General features: G+C 54.2%; 6 protein-coding genes across 6 annotated transcripts; 4 read left to right on the top strand and 2 right to left on the bottom strand.

Annotated features, from left to right (window-relative positions):
• Window positions 1–3,191: 3,191 nt before the first annotated feature.
• BDZ83DRAFT_630882 (uncharacterized protein) lies at window positions 3,192–5,783 on the top strand. The gene has a single exon (XM_060508862.1). It carries the CDS (start codon window positions 3,630–3,632, stop codon window positions 5,490–5,492), a length of 1,863 nt encoding a protein of 620 aa, XP_060361892.1. The 5' UTR covers window positions 3,192–3,629; the 3' UTR covers window positions 5,493–5,783.
• A 1,792-nt stretch (window positions 5,784–7,575) lies between these two features.
• BDZ83DRAFT_654450 (uncharacterized protein) lies at window positions 7,576–9,294 on the top strand (the record flags this gene model as incomplete). Its single annotated transcript, XM_060510719.1, has 1 exon — window positions 7,576–9,294. One exon carries the CDS (start codon window positions 7,576–7,578, stop codon window positions 9,292–9,294), a length of 1,719 nt encoding a protein of 572 aa, XP_060361893.1.
• Window positions 9,295–9,857: 563 nt separating this feature from the next.
• BDZ83DRAFT_754886 (uncharacterized protein) lies at window positions 9,858–12,791 on the bottom strand (the record flags this gene model as incomplete). Its single annotated transcript, XM_060514545.1, has 3 exons — window positions 9,858–10,337; window positions 10,401–10,624; window positions 10,685–12,791. The coding sequence occupies 3 exons, from the start codon at window positions 12,789–12,791 to the stop codon at window positions 9,858–9,860; spliced, it is 2,811 nt and encodes a 936-aa protein (XP_060361894.1).
• A 2,553-nt stretch (window positions 12,792–15,344) lies between these two features.
• BDZ83DRAFT_543030 (uncharacterized protein) lies at window positions 15,345–15,527 on the top strand (the record flags this gene model as incomplete). Its single annotated transcript, XM_060503415.1, has 1 exon — window positions 15,345–15,527. A coding segment is annotated over one exon (183 nt), but the record flags the coding sequence as incomplete, so codon positions are not given.
• Window positions 15,528–15,710: 183 nt separating this feature from the next.
• On the top strand, window positions 15,711–16,268 carry BDZ83DRAFT_584419 (uncharacterized protein; the record flags this gene model as incomplete). The annotated part of the gene is made up of 1 exon (XM_060505755.1): window positions 15,711–16,268. The coding sequence occupies one exon, from the start codon at window positions 15,711–15,713 to the stop codon at window positions 16,266–16,268; it is 558 nt and encodes a 185-aa protein (XP_060361896.1).
• Window positions 16,269–16,493: 225 nt separating this feature from the next.
• Window positions 16,494–17,553, bottom strand: BDZ83DRAFT_584333 (RNase III domain-containing protein; the record flags this gene model as incomplete). The annotated part of the gene is made up of 3 exons (XM_060505747.1): window positions 16,494–16,643; window positions 16,747–16,982; window positions 17,094–17,553. 3 exons carry the CDS (start codon window positions 17,551–17,553, stop codon window positions 16,494–16,496), a joined length of 846 nt encoding a protein of 281 aa, XP_060361897.1.
• Between the last annotated feature and the right edge of the window lie 51 nt (window positions 17,554–17,604).

Here is a 17,604-nt window from a genome sequence, read left to right on the forward strand (position 1 = left end):
GTGGCGTCGGGTAGAAGCAAGGGAGGGACGAGGCGGACAATCAGCCCGCAGCTCTGCAGACGACGACATATGTCAAATTTGGCATTTCACGTGACCTTGAGGCTTGGAGAGTGTCGAGAGATGCACGTTGAGAAGGTTAGTACAGGATTGAGGTATCAGGAGGCGAAATAGAATAGCGAGCTATTCTCACTACCCAATTTGCTCTGTGACCTCGTTGCTCATCAAGCTTATGAACAGTTGCATGATGATCATGAATCATTGTCAATCGTGCTTGGTAAATTAAAATATTACTTTCATCTATAAAAGATTGTTACAAACATTCAAGTGCTTATACCGTGTCAAGAAGTTGTGGTAGCTCAGGAAATGTCCGACGCATAGATACTTTTCCCAAATTATGAATTCATCCGCAAGCCGTGCGGATGGATTCCAAGTTCTAACCTTGATGAATTAACTACCACTCACTAGACCTGGCTTCATCAAGAAGAGGATCACCAGCCAATCTTAGATACTGAGGTTATATCCAAATGTTGAAACCAACAAGCCCTTCAGCCCCTCGACACCCGGACATAGGCACTCCATGAGACATCCTTTGAGAAAGAATCATGGTATACAATCTATTATTCATGAAGACGTGATGTTCCTCTAGAATATTGGTTTACTTCAGGCCATGATTCGTAATTTATGTGTCTGCCTACTTTACTCACGATGACTAACATGGACCTGGTACAGATGTCAGCCTCGTTTCATGGATACATCGATTTAATACAGGAGGCGGCCCCGACTCTGGTATTTCTCGGCATTTTCTCGAGGGTTTGAGGTGACGCTTCAAAGCCCTGGTCCAAGTTACCATCTGTAACGTTATGAAGATCCTTGAATACTAGATGATCTGTATGTGTAGACCACTCAAGAGGCCTCTTTAATGCCTCGCACATGTATCCTTATCATTGTTATATCTATGTATCAACAATACATAAGAATTACAATCCAAAAGAACTCCCATCTGTTTCCCACCTACATGGTTCAACAAATCTAGATCGAGATTGTTGCTGTATTACACGTCTGCAAGAAAATAAAATGATGGTCTTAGTTCCTAGCGCATTCATGAGCCCCCTAAAGATGAAAACTAGCTTTGCTAACCTTATGTTTATTCGTTCAAGCTCCATCCCTATTTAGACTCAATTAAGATGGGACTCCCACTGTATCTGATGATGCATCATTTTATGTGGCTTCCGGGGTGGATACTAGCAGAAGCCTTCATGATTATAGCCTCGTAAATAGGGCTAGATAACCAAGTTTACATCAGGTACATGTAGGTAGTCACAAACGAATTTGTTAGATTTTGCTAAACAAGCTGTCATATCACAAGAAGCTATCTCCATTTTGTTATTAATAGTGCACATGTGTGCACATGATTCAAGGTTCTGCCAGGTGCGCGTAATTCTCGGTGTCATCAACAACCACCTAAGTCAGGTTTCCAGGACATTTCATCAGGTCACTTGGTTATTAACTACAACATGATTATGTTACTGCCAACATGGACCCTACATTTGTGGAGGAACTCAGAACTTCACCCAAATCCATTTTATATCTGCTTTGCCCTAAGTGAAGCCCGGCGTTTTTTGGAACGGTGAACGTCACAGAACGTCACTTTAGCCAACTGATACTTTTCAATCAATGTGATGAAAACAAGGACCAAACTCGGGCTGTCTACGAATCACTATTTTCTCTTCAAACATTAGTACCCTCGTAGTGAACATTCGGCAAGATTTTCCAGCAATGACATCGATTCTAGGATAGCAATGCGATTCCTGTGAACTTGGCCGTACACTTTGGTTGACTCTTTCGTATGACTTTCATCTCTGACATAGAATTGTCAAGGGTTCGGCCATGGCTCAAGAGAAATGAAAGAAGGACTTAAGTTGCGGAAGACAGGGAGCACAAGAGATACTATGATGACTTTCTAAACTTTTCAGATTCGACCTACCGACTTTCCAGCCACCACGAGGGAATTCCTGGACTTGCACCTTTGACAGAATTCACGCATCTGAGTGGGTATGGTTGCCATCCAGGCCGGTCTCGGGCTTGTAAGTGCCAAGCGACAAGTGCATGCACCAAAAGGTCTGGACGTGGACCGTCAAGTTTTCCCTCTTCACCGGTATTTCGCAAAGATCAAATCATGATGCGGATATCCTCCCTCTTGTGTATGAGAAGTTGAATCGAGCATAATCTATTCGTCCAAGGCCTGAAGCTATTCTTGGCTTATGCCTTGCATTCGTTGAGATGCTGACAATGTGGATGTCAAGGCATCCACAATCCATTGCAACCACTGGAGACTAACAATGGATACGAGCGAAATGGGCTTTCCTGGAATCTCAAATATGTCACTTCCGATATTCACAAATAACCATACATTCAATGGCCTGCATCCGGAATCTAACGTTGGCTCAACGAGGGACAGAGTGTGGGGTAGTCACGAGGGCAACCAGCCTTTAGAATGGCTCGCTTATGCAAGGACAACAACAGACTTCTCTCATCTCGTAAGTTTAAGTCTGTTTGGGGAGAACTAATGCCGTCATGTTCCCTCGCTGACCCCATTTAGCGCACAGAATAAGAAAGAATGCGCCCGCGAGGGATGATATTGTGCATTTTGCCGCTGCGGGCTCCGTCTCCACTTGATACAGTCAACGGGCCGAGACCATCAAACTCCAATGTATGACTCGCTGACCGGCGGCTGAATTCAATGGATCGGAAGATCGAGAGCCGCATGGTGATAGACAGGGCCATATCGGTTTTGGGGACATGACTGGAGACGCCGGAGCGGGGCCGGTGCGACAAAAGGAGGTCGGGCGCCCGAGACTGAGAATGGTCATGGGCAATTTCATAGATTCCAGGTGGTTAGATCTGGCCCAGGGATACCGAAAATGTTCTTCGTCGTCAACGAGAAAGCTCGGGAGGGCGCCGGGCGGAACGCCACAGACAAGACCCAATTTCCAAGCTTAGCGGACGGGAATGCACGCTTATTGAGATTTAGCGACGTTGGGTTTTGTTTTTTTTTTTCCTTCCTTCGTCGGACCTATTGATTGGTCCCTTGTTTGAGGCGGTCTCCCTCGTTGGATTGCGGAGAAGGTGAGACATTGCCAACTGATGAGTTCCTGACCGAGGTGATCCATTCCTAACCTCCTGACTAAACTCAACACGAACGACGAGGAACGAGACACGATAGCGGAAGAATGGAAAGAACGAGACACGGAGACTGAGTTTAGTGGCGCTTGCTGTAGGAAACTCTGTGTTGGCTCAAGGCATGCAAACTCATCTTGTCACTCAGGAGACAATGCCCCATAGCAAGGGAGAGAGGTATGGCCCATGGGCAGAGCTACCAGAGACGCCAGAGACACGGTCTACGATGAGATGAATCTTTGCCTGACATGAGGGAAGGAAAGGGAGTTTCCAGAACGTATAAGAAAGACAAGATTCTCCGGCTTCTGTCCAACTTTCCTTTCCCTCCTCACCCTCATCATCATTACACTCCGCATCCTTAGCTCCTCTCTTCCTCTCTCTTTACCTCGTTTCACTCGTTTACGACCCGAGGTCTAGTCATTCTTTTACTTGCTTTCGTCACTCGCTTAGTCATGCGTCGCACGGCTCTCGTCGCCCTCATGGGCCAGGTGGCTATGGGACAGTTGTTCCCCAACACCACCACGACCTCCTCCACTCGCAGCTCGTCGCTCACCACCATCCAGACCACCTCAACTGGCCAGACGACAATCAGCAGTCTGACCACCTCCACTGGCTCGGACACCACTGTGACGACTGAGGTCCCCATCACGACTTCCGATGAGGTCACGACCATTGACATCACCACCAGCTCTGAGGGTCCCACCAGCACCGATGAGTCGACCACCGCCACTGGCACCGAGACCAGCTCGACTTCGTCGTCCGCCACTGGCACCGAGACCAGCTCGACCTCGTCGTCTGCCACCCCGTCTGCCACGGTCATCCCCAACCCCAGCAACGTTGGCAACTTCTCTCTGCTTGGCTGCTTCGGCTCCACCACTGGTTTCCCTACCTTCGACCTGGTCCTGTCTGCCTCTTCCATGACCCTCGAGCTTTGCGTCGCTTCCTGCCCCGCTGGAAAGCGCTACGCCGGTCTGTTCGGCTCTGACTGCTTCTGCGGTGACATCGTCAGCGATGCCACTGCCACCCGTGTCTCTGAGGACAGATGCAACATCGCTTGCCCCGGCAACTCTGGCGAGCGCTGTGGTGGCCGCAACACCAGCGGATCCCTGAAGCGTCAGCTCATCTCTGCCGAGATCTTGTTGACCATCTACATCCGCGTTGATGGCGGTATCGATGTCACCACCACTGCCACCGTCACCACCACCTTCACTGCCACCACCACTGCCACCATCGACGGTACCGCTTCCACCGGCGTCACCACTGTCACCACCACCTACTGCCCTCTGTGCCAGGACTGCCAGGGTCCCTTCTGCTACAAGCCCACTCCCAACCCGTGCTCCAACGGCAAGTGCTTCGGCGTTCCCTGCTACGGTGATGACTGCTACAAGAAGATCGTTGCCTACGGTGACTACTGCGGTTTCGACTACCCCTGCTACGGTGCCGACTGCCAGCGCCGTCTCGTCTGGGTTGATGGCACATGGCACCCTGAGGTCTGCTCCGGATACGACTGCGGCCGCAAGATCAAGTGTGTCTCCGGCAAGTGCGAGTATGTCATCAAGGGATCCGACTTCGACTCCGAGAAGATTGTCTGCTACGGCAACGTCTGCAAGGTCGAGACCTGCTCCGGTGATGAGTGCAACAAGAAGTACGTCTGCAAGGACAACTCCTGCGTCTTCGAGTCCTGCCCGTACGCCGATGCCAACAAGAAGTACGAGTACAAGAACGACAAGTACATCGAGGTCAAGGGCTGCAACGGCTCCTGCCCCGTTCCCCAGCCTCCTTGCTCCGGCGACTCCTGCAAGATTGTTATCCCCGTTCCTCCCGTCACCACTGTCGGTTGCGACGGTACCACCTGCAGCACCATCGTCATCCCCCAGCCTCCCGTCACCAAGACTCCCTACGTCCCGGCCACCGAGACCAAGCCCGCCGCCAACCCCCCTGCCACCGGCGCTCCCCCGGCTGGCGCTCCCCCGGCTGGTGCTCCCCCGGCTGGCGCTCCCCCCGCCGGCACCCCTCCCGCTGGAGCTCCTCCCGCTGGTGCTCCCCCCGCTGGTACCCCTCCTGCCGGTGCTCCTCCTGCTGGCACTCCTCCTGCCGGTGCTCCCCCTGCTGGCTCTCCCCCTGCCGGTGCCCCTCCCGCTGGAGCTCCTCCTGCTGGAACTCCCCCGGCCAACTCTGCTGCTCCCCCCGCGGGCGGCAACCCCACCGGCACTGCCACCGCCAGGCCCCCTGTCGTCACGGCTGGCACCAGCAAGTTCGCTGCCAGCTTCGGCGCTCTTGCCTTCAGCGTTCTTGCTGCCGCTGTCCTTCTGTAAGGGACTTGTCTGAGCACGGATGGATATTCTCTTCTCTTGACTCTGCTATGGGTCTGATAATGGTTATCAGTGGTGGTTTGTGGTGGGGGTAGTGGTTTTCTTCGATAGTGGCCTAGCGGTTTTTGGGAGCATCTTCGGATCTCTCTGCTCGGCTATGGATGGACCTTTGACAAACGATTTGACGATATAGATAATAAAGCGTGTGTTTCGCCACATAAAATACTTTGCCCCCTCTGTGACTTTTCCTCATGCCTGGGACTCCAGTGGCAATTGACCGGACCCCTCATTCATCTCACTCCAGACTGTCATCGAGCAACAAGCATTATCTTGAAACTGACCCGAATCTTATCACCTGAGTCCCGAGTCCTTTCAGTTGAAAATGTTGCTGCGTAGTAGATGTGTAAGTCGCTTGTCTACCAATTTACATGTTCGGGCTCGTCAGTAGCCGGCTTCGGCACTGGGTCCACTTCCGGGAACAACCTCCGGGGCCCACACGGGCCCGGGTGTCCAGTTGGTAACTCGGGGTTCGGGGATCGATTCGGCAAGGAAATGGCAAGACCAGGACTTCACGTTCATTGACGGCATAGCTCCGGATGCTACCACGTCAGACTCTGGGATTGGCATGTTCGATCGTGCTCATGCAGGTGAGATGCTGCTCTCAAGATTTGTGTCTGCATCGGTCGGCGCTACAAGCGTACATGGCCATTTATCCATTTTATGTACAGACACCAGTAACTTATATATAATCCTCAACACTGCAAAGCATCAAGGCAAAGAGATGTAGGCGTCGGCGTCATTCTTCCGGTCAAACGTCGCATCCGCCCCCCCTTTGCACGTTTCAGCACGTGGGAGGTCCAGGCGGGCGCTGCAACGGCGTTCCAAGGTTGAGATCGGGCACAGATGGTCCGTACTCACTCGATTCCTCTGGAGACGCTCAGGTAATAAGTACCTTGGGTAAATCCAATGGAAGCAATAGGAAGCGGCAGATGCAGAACGCTATTCAAAGGGGCTTCGTTTGACAAGAGTATGCTACCAAGACTTGGCAGACTGACAGGTGAACAGGTGGCTAGTTGGTGGATTACCTTGAGCCTTCAATGAGTTGTCATCAATGATGAAGCTGATGGAGGCTGGGAACTTGGAAGAGCTGACAGCGAAGAGCTGACTACGTCTCTGGTTGGTTGCAGTCCCAAACATCCCCCTTCTCCGTTTCCAACGAAAGCTTGTCTCAGTGCGCGTTCCCCCTCAGCTGGTCACGGTCTGCAACCAAAACGACCGTCAGGCCAAGAAACCACAACGCGGGAAGAGGCCACAGAACGAACCGGTACTGCAGTGATCGCACCGCATCTCGGATGATCATGCCTGCATATCGCAAAGCCAATTCCTTGCTGTGCCTGTGCCTGTCTGTCTGCCTTCCTTTTCGAATCCTGCCTGGTTCTTCTGTCACATACCCTTCAGCCTGACTCTTCGTAACCGCTCAGCGCATTTCTGTGAGCTAAGCCGTGAGCACTGAAGCTGGTGAGTTCCATCCATAACCGATAAACATGTTCTGTGCCTGAGAGCGTGCGAGCAAGCTTTTCCGAAGACGACCATTGACCACCACATCACATCGGCTACACACCGACACCACCTTACGACGTGACTGAACATTGACCTTTCCAGACGCGGCCGTGGCCCATGGATGAACTTTAACTTGACCAACATGTCCTCCTCTTCCCCCGCGTCTCCCACCCGCACTACTACCGCCTCTCCTCCCCATCATCCTTTCACCACCCGCTTCTCGCTCTCTAGCTCTTTTCCCCCCTCGACTTACCCAGAGGAACCCCACTTCTCACAACCAGCCTCACAACAGCCATCGGCGGCTGAAGAACAGCTCCTTAGCAGCGACATTGGCATTCATCATCTGGATTGTCAACAAGTTACTCAAAGGCAAAGCCTTACTCCATCACCGGCGAAGCTATTACGCTTTATCGCCGCTCTCACAGCACCAAAAGAGGGCCATCATTCGCGGTTCGGGAATACGAGGGAACGCCGAAGGGAGGACGCTTCAACCGGGACGAGGGCTCATCGCCCGACTCACCCCACCATGGCGCCCGACGCAAACAGCAACTTGGACGGAGTCACATCCCAGCTCCGGGCCAAGGACCAGAACCAGAACGGCGATCAGCAGCAGCAAGTCAAAAAGAAATGGAAGAAAATTTGGCTGAAGGGCCTCTCTGTTCGTATCCGGCCTCGCAAGGATTCGCCGCGAGCAGCAGCCGCAGTAGCAACATCAGCAGCACCACTTCCACCACCAAATGGAGGGGGAGAGACGGACCAAAGCGTTGAACGAGGCACCCAAACCGCAACACGAAATCACAACCACAATGTTCGCGGTAGCCAGAGTCGCATACCACGGCATTCAGCAACGCTTGCGCACCCGAGCGAGTCAGATGCCGTAACAGACTCCGGCCTCTCGTCCTCAACCGCTGCTACCTCCGCCTCGCACTCGCCCGCGACATCAACCACCGCTCAGACCACCACCGTCCCCTCGAGCTCGTCGTCATCCTCGTCGACTTCGCTCAGTGTGAGTGTCGGTGCCTCCATCGGAACCTTCCCGTCGTCCTCCGCGCCGTGTCCCACTTGCGGACAGCGCCGCCATGTTGACCTCCATCGGCCCCCGACGCCGGTCAAGCCCGAGGACCGGTTCCAGTTCCGGTCCGGGGTCCCGTATGGTCCTTGGACAATCACACACCCTCCTCCTGGTCCACCGCCGACAGCTGCCCCATCGCAGATCTCCTTTGAGCTTCCTGTTACCCAGCAAGTGGCACCCTGCTGCTCTGCCGAGACCCCCGGACCCCTCACTGCATTCCATCCCTTCGCCCGCCTACCGCCGGAGCTTCGGTCCAAGATCCTACGCTTCTATCTCGAACGGCCGCGCATCGTAGAAATTCGATGTATGAACGACTTGAAAAAGATCCATTTTGCGCCAAACGCACTGGGAAACCTCGCCTCCAACATTGCATGGAGCGCAGACAACACCCTCCCGGCCTTGATGTGGGTGAATAGGGAATGCCGCGCTGAGACACGCGCATTCTACCGCGTTCAGCTGCCGATGCACCCAACCAACAAGATCGCCTGGCCCGTCATCATCAATCCGGACTTTGACACCGTCATCTTCACGTTCCCCTGGAGCAGTGAGATACCCCTCGACATCTTTCTGAGCGACTGCCTCGCGTTCGATCCGCTCAGCGTAGGGATCCGGCACTTCGGCACCCGCGACAGAGGCGGGCCGGAGACGTGGGACTTGACGCCTGTTCCGGGGTGTGCGCCGCTTGCAGAGAGCTTGGCGAACTTGGAATCCTACACGGAAGCGATCCAGCTGATGGACGATCGCGCGGCGGCCCGGTTCCCGGTGTGGATGATTCATGAGGGCTATCTCACCAGCGGCATCCCTGCCAAGAACGCATTCTACCACGACGTCCCGCGGCTGCTCTTGAGCAATGACTACGAGCCCCCCGATGCGATCAACCAGCGCACGGCGCTGGAAGCGTTACGGACACAGCTCGGGGATTACCTACCCAAGAACGTGGCCGACAACCTGGTCATGCAGAGAATGTTTTACCGCAAGTATTTCCGGCATTTGCGGATGAAGTGCACAAAGACGGACCTTGCTGGGCTGGGGATGGTGAGGCAGATACCCGGTTGCGAGACGGAGGAGTTCTTTTTGAGTAACGGCCGTGAGGTTGCCGGACCGCGGAAGAAGAGGAGATCGGTGCTCGATGTGAGGCCTAGTAGTAGCTGGCATTTATGGGATGACGACTGAGTCGACGAGTGGTGAGTGAGAGAGGCCGGGTTGTCTCTTTAGACAGGAGCGTTGAAAGAGGACGAGAGCCATGTCAAAAGTATGTGTGCTGCAACAGAAAGATGCGGCAAAGAGAAGGACTGTCAAAATACCAGAAGAGATGAGTTTAGAGATTCGAAAACATATGTCGCAATACATATGCGTGTATTCCTTCACCAAGCGTAAGAAGGAAGACCTTCTGAATCGGCCAATTTGGTATGAAATTCAAAGCCTGCCTCCTGAAGCAAGCTTGGGTATAATGAGAGTCAAGGCCGCCCCGTTTTCCGCAGCACTATAATCGTCAGGAGTATCTCCGCTGTTGTCATGTCCGTCATGTCAGAATACATATGTTCTTCATGCAGTCTGGGTGCATCCCAAACCAAACTCCTGCCGGTGATCCCGTCCTATGTTCCGCAATTTTGCCCATCCACTAAGCCATGCGCCGGTGCGTTATACAAAATACAATTTGAGGATACAAGAACGACATCAGAAAGACTGAGCACAGCTCAAAGCCTCTCAAGCTCGTCTAAACGTAAGCCGGGCAGCTATGCAAACGCGCCCTTCTCGTCTACCATTGTTGGCTGGGATATCTTACCCTGCATGACACCGCCTCTCTCCGCGCCTCTTTCAGCTGCATCGGTCTTATCGCCGCCTTTCAGGGCCTTCTTATGCTTCAAAAAGTCCCGAATCGTAAGCGCAATGTCAAGTCCCGAGACTGTGGACCCGAGGACGAAGACCGTAGACAGACTGAATCCGATGACCAGCGCCAAATCAAAAGGAACAACTTGCGTAAAGCACAGAGCCACGGAGCTGAGGTCGGCGAATCCGGTGATGACAGAGGCGAATGAGAGAATCAGGAAGAGCTGGTTGATCATGACGCGGATGTTGGGAAGGCTGAGGAGGGGCGCTGGTGGCGTAGGGGCGGAGCGGGAGGTGTTTGGGAGTTGAGGCGGGGCGCGGGCCTTGATGGCAAGGTGCATCAATAAGGCTGCCAGACCAACTAGGGTCGTGAAGAGGCTTATGATCTGTTGAGATGTGATTTAGCAAACGATTATCCCAAAGCTGAGATGGTCGGGGGAAAGACTTACACCGTGAGCAGTGCGAAAGTGAGAAGACTTCGCGGTCACGAGTATGCCAAAGATGAGAACCACAACCACTGAAGGGCCCATAACGAATAGCCACATAATGTTGTTCCATTTTTCGATCTTTTGCAGAATTGGAGGGGCGTTGATGCGGAGGAGGAGGTTGCGCATATGCTCCAGCCCGATGGCCAAAGGAAGGATATTGATGTGAGCGATTATGGCGAAGAGGACTAGTGAGATGTGAATGTCAGTTATGTGACAGGTGGTTACACGGGCAGAGCCAGACTTACTGTGAAGAACCAAGAAGGCGATCCAGCCTGGGAGCTTAAATCCGTTGACTTCAATGCCATTCGCAGTATTGATAATCGAGTGTCCAAGAGAGTCTCGGATCACCTGTCCGTCAATAGCGTACGAATGCCCCTCATTGGAGATCTTAATGATTCCAGTCGGAATCACTTGCTTTGCAGTCTTCGTAACGTTGCCATTGTTGAAGGAATCCAGTGCGATGGTCTTGCTACGAATCAGTCCGAAGCCAATGAGGCCCAAGCCGCCCACGCCCTGGCAGGTAAGAGCGTTGACACCAGCTTGAGCAGCCATCGAAACGGTCTGCGCGTTGATCACGACGGACAGGTTGAGTCCTTCAGTGGCGTTGACTGAGACTACTGGCGGGGGATCCTGTCTCGAGACCAGTTCGACATCGCGGCGTTGGGCGGGTGTGCGAGCAGCCGGGCCCGCCGGCGCATTCGCTGCAGGCTGTGTGTTTCCTCGCGGCTTGCTAGCCAGTCCATACGCAACGAGAACACCTTGACCACCAATTCCGACTCCGAACCCGCTGGCAGCGCCGCCGAGCGAGTCGTCGAACTGGAGCTTGGCATCGGGCATCGCGCCGGTGGGCATGGTGGCGTTGCCCTCGAAGAGAGACTGCACCCCGCCCATGCCCTGGATCGCATCGCCCGCGCCCTGAAGGAACCCACGAGCGAAGCCCTGCGCGACTTTGCTGACCTGGATGTCCATGCCGTTGAACTTAATGGTCGCCGGAATCCCTCCACCGTTCTGGTTCATGTTCATCGATCCGCCTACCTTGTTGAGCAGCTCGGTCGCCGTACCGTTCTGAAGGAAGCTGCTCGTCAGACCCTTGGCGAACGTCTGCGAGATACCGCCAAAGTCGATCTGGTCGTCGGGCATCTGCTGCATCGGTACCGCGGAGTCGGGCTGTAGCCCCAATCCGACCGTCGCTCCCTGACCCAGGCCTTTTCCAAAGCCCGAAGCCGCGGCCGGGAGGATACGCATGATTTGTTTGGTTGTGTTGGGGTTATTGGCCGAGTTGAAGAGCTGGTTGATGTCGAGGTTAGCCGTCACGGTCTTCGTCAGACCGAATCCAAAGGTGCCAATGACGTTTGGGATGGACGAGTCGTTTACGGGCTCGAGGTTCGCGGCGTTGGCGTTGAGCTTCAGGCCTGCGACAGTGCCGTTTCCGAGACCTGTTGCGAGAGACAGGGCGATGGGCTGTAGCTGGTTTGTGAGGTTGCCGCCTAGGCTGTTGAAGTCAATGGCGCCGATGAGGGTGGAAGTAAGACCCACGCCTAGGTTCTGGATGGCTGGGTTAAGACCAGTGGCTTCCATCCTGTTGTCTGCCGCAACCTTTGCTGCCACTTCCATCGTCTTTGCTTGTGTGGACAGGTTGAGCCCCTGAGCCGCTCCGGCTCCGACACCAATGCCGAGGAACATGCCTGGACCGTTGAGGTTGGCGACAAGTTGATTTCCGACGTTGCTGAGCCCGTCTTTCAGGGGTTGGAGGAGGCCACTGAGTATACCGGCTGACATCCCACCTCCATCGGCACCGCCGCCACCTGGAGTTGGGAGACCAGGGAGGCCGAGGGGGCCGGTGCCGCCTCCGGGGGCGCCGCCTGGAGAACCTCCTGGTGCCCCGGGGAGTGGAAGGTTGAACGGGCTAGGAAGTCCACCGCCTCCTCCTCCACTACCACCATCGGCGCTACCTCCAGAGACTGCCGCTCCAAAGAGTTCTCCGAGACTTGGAAGCTGTCGTTTGTGGAGTTGACTCGAGCTTTTTTCGTCATCTTTCAACCCTTCGAGGCTCCTCCTGATGTGCTTCTTGTACTCTTGCAATGCTTCCCTTGTCTCCTGGAGTTCAGGTGACTCATAGCGGGTGGCTAGTTGGTCTGTGAGATCAAAAGTATAATCGACCATGGACATTAATGTCCTTCTTAGCCTTGGGTCGTTGCCGATGGCTTCGACGGTGTCTGGGGTTACAATTGCGTCGATGGCTTGGCCCCAGGAACCCAGGTCTCGTCTTGCTATCGTTTGGCTGCTGAGGCTAGGTTCTTGGTGGAAGTAGTCTTTGATCTCTCTCCCGACGCTGAAGATGGAGAATACCATCAAGAACCCGATGCAAAAGGTTGTCAGTCTCTGATGCCTTGGGGCTGGTGGAGATGGAGGAGCGTGGGGTCTCTCCGTAACATCTTCAGGTGATGATATTTTGTCGTACATGTCCATGATGATGGGAAGTAATGGACTTTGCTTGACAGTCGTAAAAAGGAATTCACCGTGACATTAATAGAAATAGAATGGGGTATCAAAGGCAACCAACTAGAAAGGAAAGGGCTGCCAGCAGTCGAGTACGAAGGAAACGAAGATGTGTTTCTTGAACCAGCACCTGGTGAGATGATGACTAGATGGATGAAAAAGCCAAGAACATCTAGTAGAAACATTCAGAGGCGGATGGGGACGTATGTATACAAGAAGCTCTGATAGTCATGGTCCCCTCGAGCCTAAAACATGGAGCGTCGATCTCTCTTCAGGGTAAGTCGAGATACCACTTGCCATATGCGGCGGGATTCCGCTCCACTCAGACCCTGAGATGGTCCGCACCGGGATGGACTGGAGTGGAACATGGAAAGGTGGGAAGCCCTTGCGAGGATCCCATACATGTCTAGCCGGGCCCGAATCATTGAAGGGAGTGGCAGGTTTGCGGCCACGGCCCCGGGTCTCGCGACGTCAGTCAGGCCTTTTCCTTCACGCATCGTCCAAGTAGCAGAGTCATCTTTAGAACTTCCAGTCAGCATCGGGGAGAAGCTGGGGTATAGCCTACAGCCGCGAGAGTTCTGTCATTTACAGGCTTAAGAGCGCAGAGGTCGAAGTCAAGAGCGTTTCTGCAAAGTTACAGTAAACCATAGACTTGTGTCAAACGAAGTCAAAAGAGACTCGTCTTCAATTAATTGGGCCGACCTCGAGGGCTATGTCGTTGTAACATGGTTTCGACGCGTCCGAGTACTGGCAAGGGCCGCGTGGAAGATATTGAAGCTTGAACAGAGTAGTCCGGCGATGCGAACTGGAGAGGGAATGCGTATACGAGATACGGGCTCAATAAGGCAAGTCGTTCATTAGGATACTTGGTCCTAGTAAGTGGACGCTGCAGTCAGTAACGTGGCGCTAGGAAGGGCAAAAAGGGGATGAGCATAGTTTGGGGTGGGAGCCACAGACGATGGAGAAGCAGGTTGTCAGTTGAAGATGCTGGTGTTTGCAAGTTTCAGACGGTTGTGTGAAGTTGCAAAGACTCTGCGGTGATTGGCTCATCGCCATGCCCATCATCCGTAGACTGTAGCTGTAGCCCGGCTGAGAGTACCCAATGGCGATTAAGGCTGTTTGCAATCGTTCCAAGACGACCAAAGAAGAGGATACAAGCCTGGACAAGGGACCCTGGTAGCACATCATAACGGTTCCCGCCATGGCGATGAGGATAGTGCCGGGCGGACACATGCTTGTGTGTCGAGTCTGTGAGTGCTTGATGGGATCTGACACAATCTGACAGGGGAAACCAGCAGACACAACTCATGAAGCAACAAGGTATGACTTGGGCATTGGCGGGTCACAGCGTCATTCAGGCGCTAAGATCCAACTGCCAGACATGTCAGTCGGGCCTCTTCCTGGTTGCTCCCAGCTCATAGTAGAATATCTACCATCACTTCTCGCAAACTGCCCGCAAACCATTTCCAAAAACGGTAACTCCCTGCAGAGGGGTCTTTTGCTACAAAAGACGGAGCCGAGTACGGTGCCTCTAGAGGAAGTTTAGTCAGCCAGTTGACCGCAGAGGTTCCCTTCTAGAACGAGGTGGCACTGATTATTAACTCATCGACAACTCCCACCATCCCCGTCTCTTCAACTCAAAAAGGGGAACCACCTCATCGTGTCCGCGTTCGTATTGTGAAGCCCAAACGCATCACGCATTTCACTGTCGTGGAACCTTCTCCAACTGTCAGACAAACGTCGTCCCTTATTTCCACATCCAGTGCCTCTGCCTCCCACCCCACACTCGAGGCTACACCACGACACAGAGACTGAGGCTGTACGCCGGTACGGGGACGCTCATTCTCATCTTGATACAGTTGATCATATCGCCCATCATCTTCCATTTCGCACTGCAGCACATTACCTTAGCTCAGAGTCGTCGGAGCTACGCTAGCGTTGTCCCCCGAACTTTTCAGAAACCTAGCGCCTGTCTGACACTTTGATCCTGCGGACCCAATAAGGCCGACCCTCAACGCCCTTGACGCTGGCAGTCTATCAAACTCAACGGCGTCTGCCCCGTCACATCAGGCGATGGATTTACCAGTTCGGTCAACATCACGCCAGCCTCCGCCTCCCCAGGCTGAAGACGAGCATGACGCCGACGTGTTTGAGGCCGAGCACCAAGATGGGGCCCTCGAAACCACGGACATCCATGCTCCGCCCGCCGTCCGGAAAACGCCCCCGACACCCTGGAGAAATTTAGAGGCGGGTGAAGGTTTCGACCTGCGGACCTGGGTTGCCGCTTCGGGAAGCGAGCCGAAGACGACCACGATGACCACAACTGTGGATACAGCATCGCCAATACCCACCAGTAGCCGCAGCAGCAACAGCTACGATTACGACCAAGATGCAGTCTTTCATTGCTTCCCTGACTTGCCCTACGAGCTACGGCGCAAGATCTGGCGCATGCACCTGGAACGGCCACGCATCGTCGTGGTTAGAGGCGTACCAGACGGCTCGGGCGTCCAGGCCTCCGGCAACGACCTGGGCAACATGGCGTGCAACGCAAACTGGTACTGCGAGAACAGGAGCCCGGCGCTCTTTCGCGTGTGCGACGAGTCACGCCGCGAAGCCGTGTCCTTCTTCAGGATCCGGTTGCCGATGAGGTCATTGGCGCCCGACAGCCACGGGTTCCCGGATCTGAAGCATAGAAACCCGGCGTGGGACCGGATCTACATCAACCCTGACTGGGACCTCGTGCTCTACCAGGGCGCCACCAGGTCTCTCACTATGCCCATCCTTGCCAGCGACCTGCTCGCCCACGACCCATTGGGTAGAGGAGTCGCGCACTACGGATCGAATGACTGGCCCCAGAGCATCTGGCAGGTTGATCCAGATCCTGGGTTTGGCATGGCTACCTTGAATGAATCTTTTGCCTGCCTCAAAACCTTTGTCCTCTGCACGAGATCCACGTCTGAGATAACCCGTCCACTGGGCGAGGGCTATGTACACGCTGTGGCCGGCGATGTTGGTCTCGCTGGCTTATGTGACACTGGTTCCCACGCGTTTGACTGGCATCGTGCCCCATCCGGAATGGCTGCAAAGACCCCAAACAACAGTATGGTTCGAAAGGCGCTGGTCTTTGGCAAAGGCGTCGACCAATCAGCTGTGAATAACCTCGTCACGATGGAAATGACTACCCGTATCCGCGATAAGGACCTCGCCTGGGCCCTCCACTCGACGACCGACGGATGGGTCATTAGGCTCGCCTGGCAACCCCCGGACTGCGCCATATCCCGTGTCATGCACCTGACCACGGGTCCCATTAAGGAACCTAAAGTAAGTTGAGTGGCAAAGCGTCTTCCACATTGGGATGTACTTCTATATTCGTTCATCTCTGATCCTTTTGTTACATTTGTTGTGCGCGGTCCGGCGACAGCACAGCGTCATGACTGCGGGAAAACGAGGAAGATATTGCTTCCGCTACCTCTCTTGCGCCGCAGCTGGGATTGATGTCCTTTTTGTCAAATGTTTTACACCTATGATACAACAGACGTCTCTCTTCTAGCGACTTTACCGATTCGCCGAGAGCGGTCTCAATATTCTGTCCCTGATAACTCTACCTGCCACCTCGGCGCCGTGCTGCAGGGTGATGGCTCCGACGATAGCAAAGACTGCCGAGTTGAGAACAATTTGCTGGCCAGAACCAGAAAGGTTTTCGGGCTGGAGGCGACATTATTAGAAAACAGAGCCAGAAGAGGGTGTCATCGCCTCCTGAGGGGGGCCCGATGAGACGGACGAAGGGAGTTATGAGTTTTGGGCTTACCTTTGCCGGCTTCCATCGCAAAACTTTGTCGAGACCGGCAGCGAGCGCCAGCGCCTCGACCTTTTCTTTCGTTACGACCTTTTGGGGCTGCTGGGCGTTGAGGTTATCGACTCTCGTGAGAGCCGGGTGCTCAAAGGGTGTTCGCTGATACAGTTTTTCGGGAACGATTGCCTTCTTCAAGGGGTCGGTCCCCGACAGTATGCGGTTCGTGGTCTCGAGAATAACCGCCTGTCTACCTGTAATACGTTGCCCAATGGCTCGAGTCAGCTTCTTGTGCCTTTTTTTTTTCCCCCGCATGTAATTGTCGCAAGTGAAGCTTGGTTGGGAGCAAAGTCGTGTGTCCTTACCCAAGTATGCCAGCTTGTCATTGAACCCCCGGCGACCCTGGTCGAAACTCTTGTGCGTGACCGCCAGCCACTTGGTCTCATCCGGCAGCATCTTGTCTCCATCTCTGCCCAAAAGCTTCACGTACATCTGATCCAGCTTCTTGGGATCCTCGTTGACCTTCCAAACACTGCGCGCCGGGTTCTTGGTGATGTGAGGTGAGAAGGGCGCCTTCATGCCCTCGGGGGTGTATGACCATCTCGGGCGCTGTCTGATCTCGTCGGGCCGCTCAGCCTCTTCGGTTTTCCGTGACAATTGGTCGAATTTGCTCTCCGCCTCGGCATCCTTTCGGGAGCTGGTCGTCGCAAAGGATCGGGAGAGGCATTGGATAGGAGAGACGACTCGTGAGTTTGCCGCCGATTGGCAATGCCTCGCGGCATGCCTCGTGAGGCTATATGCTGACCGGGAGCCGTTGGTTGCCATTGGGGGCGGTCGGCGAGGGAGGGACGGCGGTATGGTGCGGAATTTGGTGTG

This window comes from Colletotrichum acutatum, assembly GCF_030867785.1.
Source record: "Colletotrichum acutatum strain CBS 112980 chromosome Unknown BDZ83scaffold_89, whole genome shotgun sequence".
Taxonomy (NCBI): Eukaryota; Fungi; Ascomycota; class Sordariomycetes; order Glomerellales; family Glomerellaceae; genus Colletotrichum; species Colletotrichum acutatum.

Excerpts from the sequence above, each read along its gene's own strand:
- BDZ83DRAFT_630882 (XM_060508862.1), top strand. The coding sequence starts at position 3,630 with ATGCGTCGCACGGCTCTCGTCGCCCTCATGGGCCAGGTGGCTATGGGA.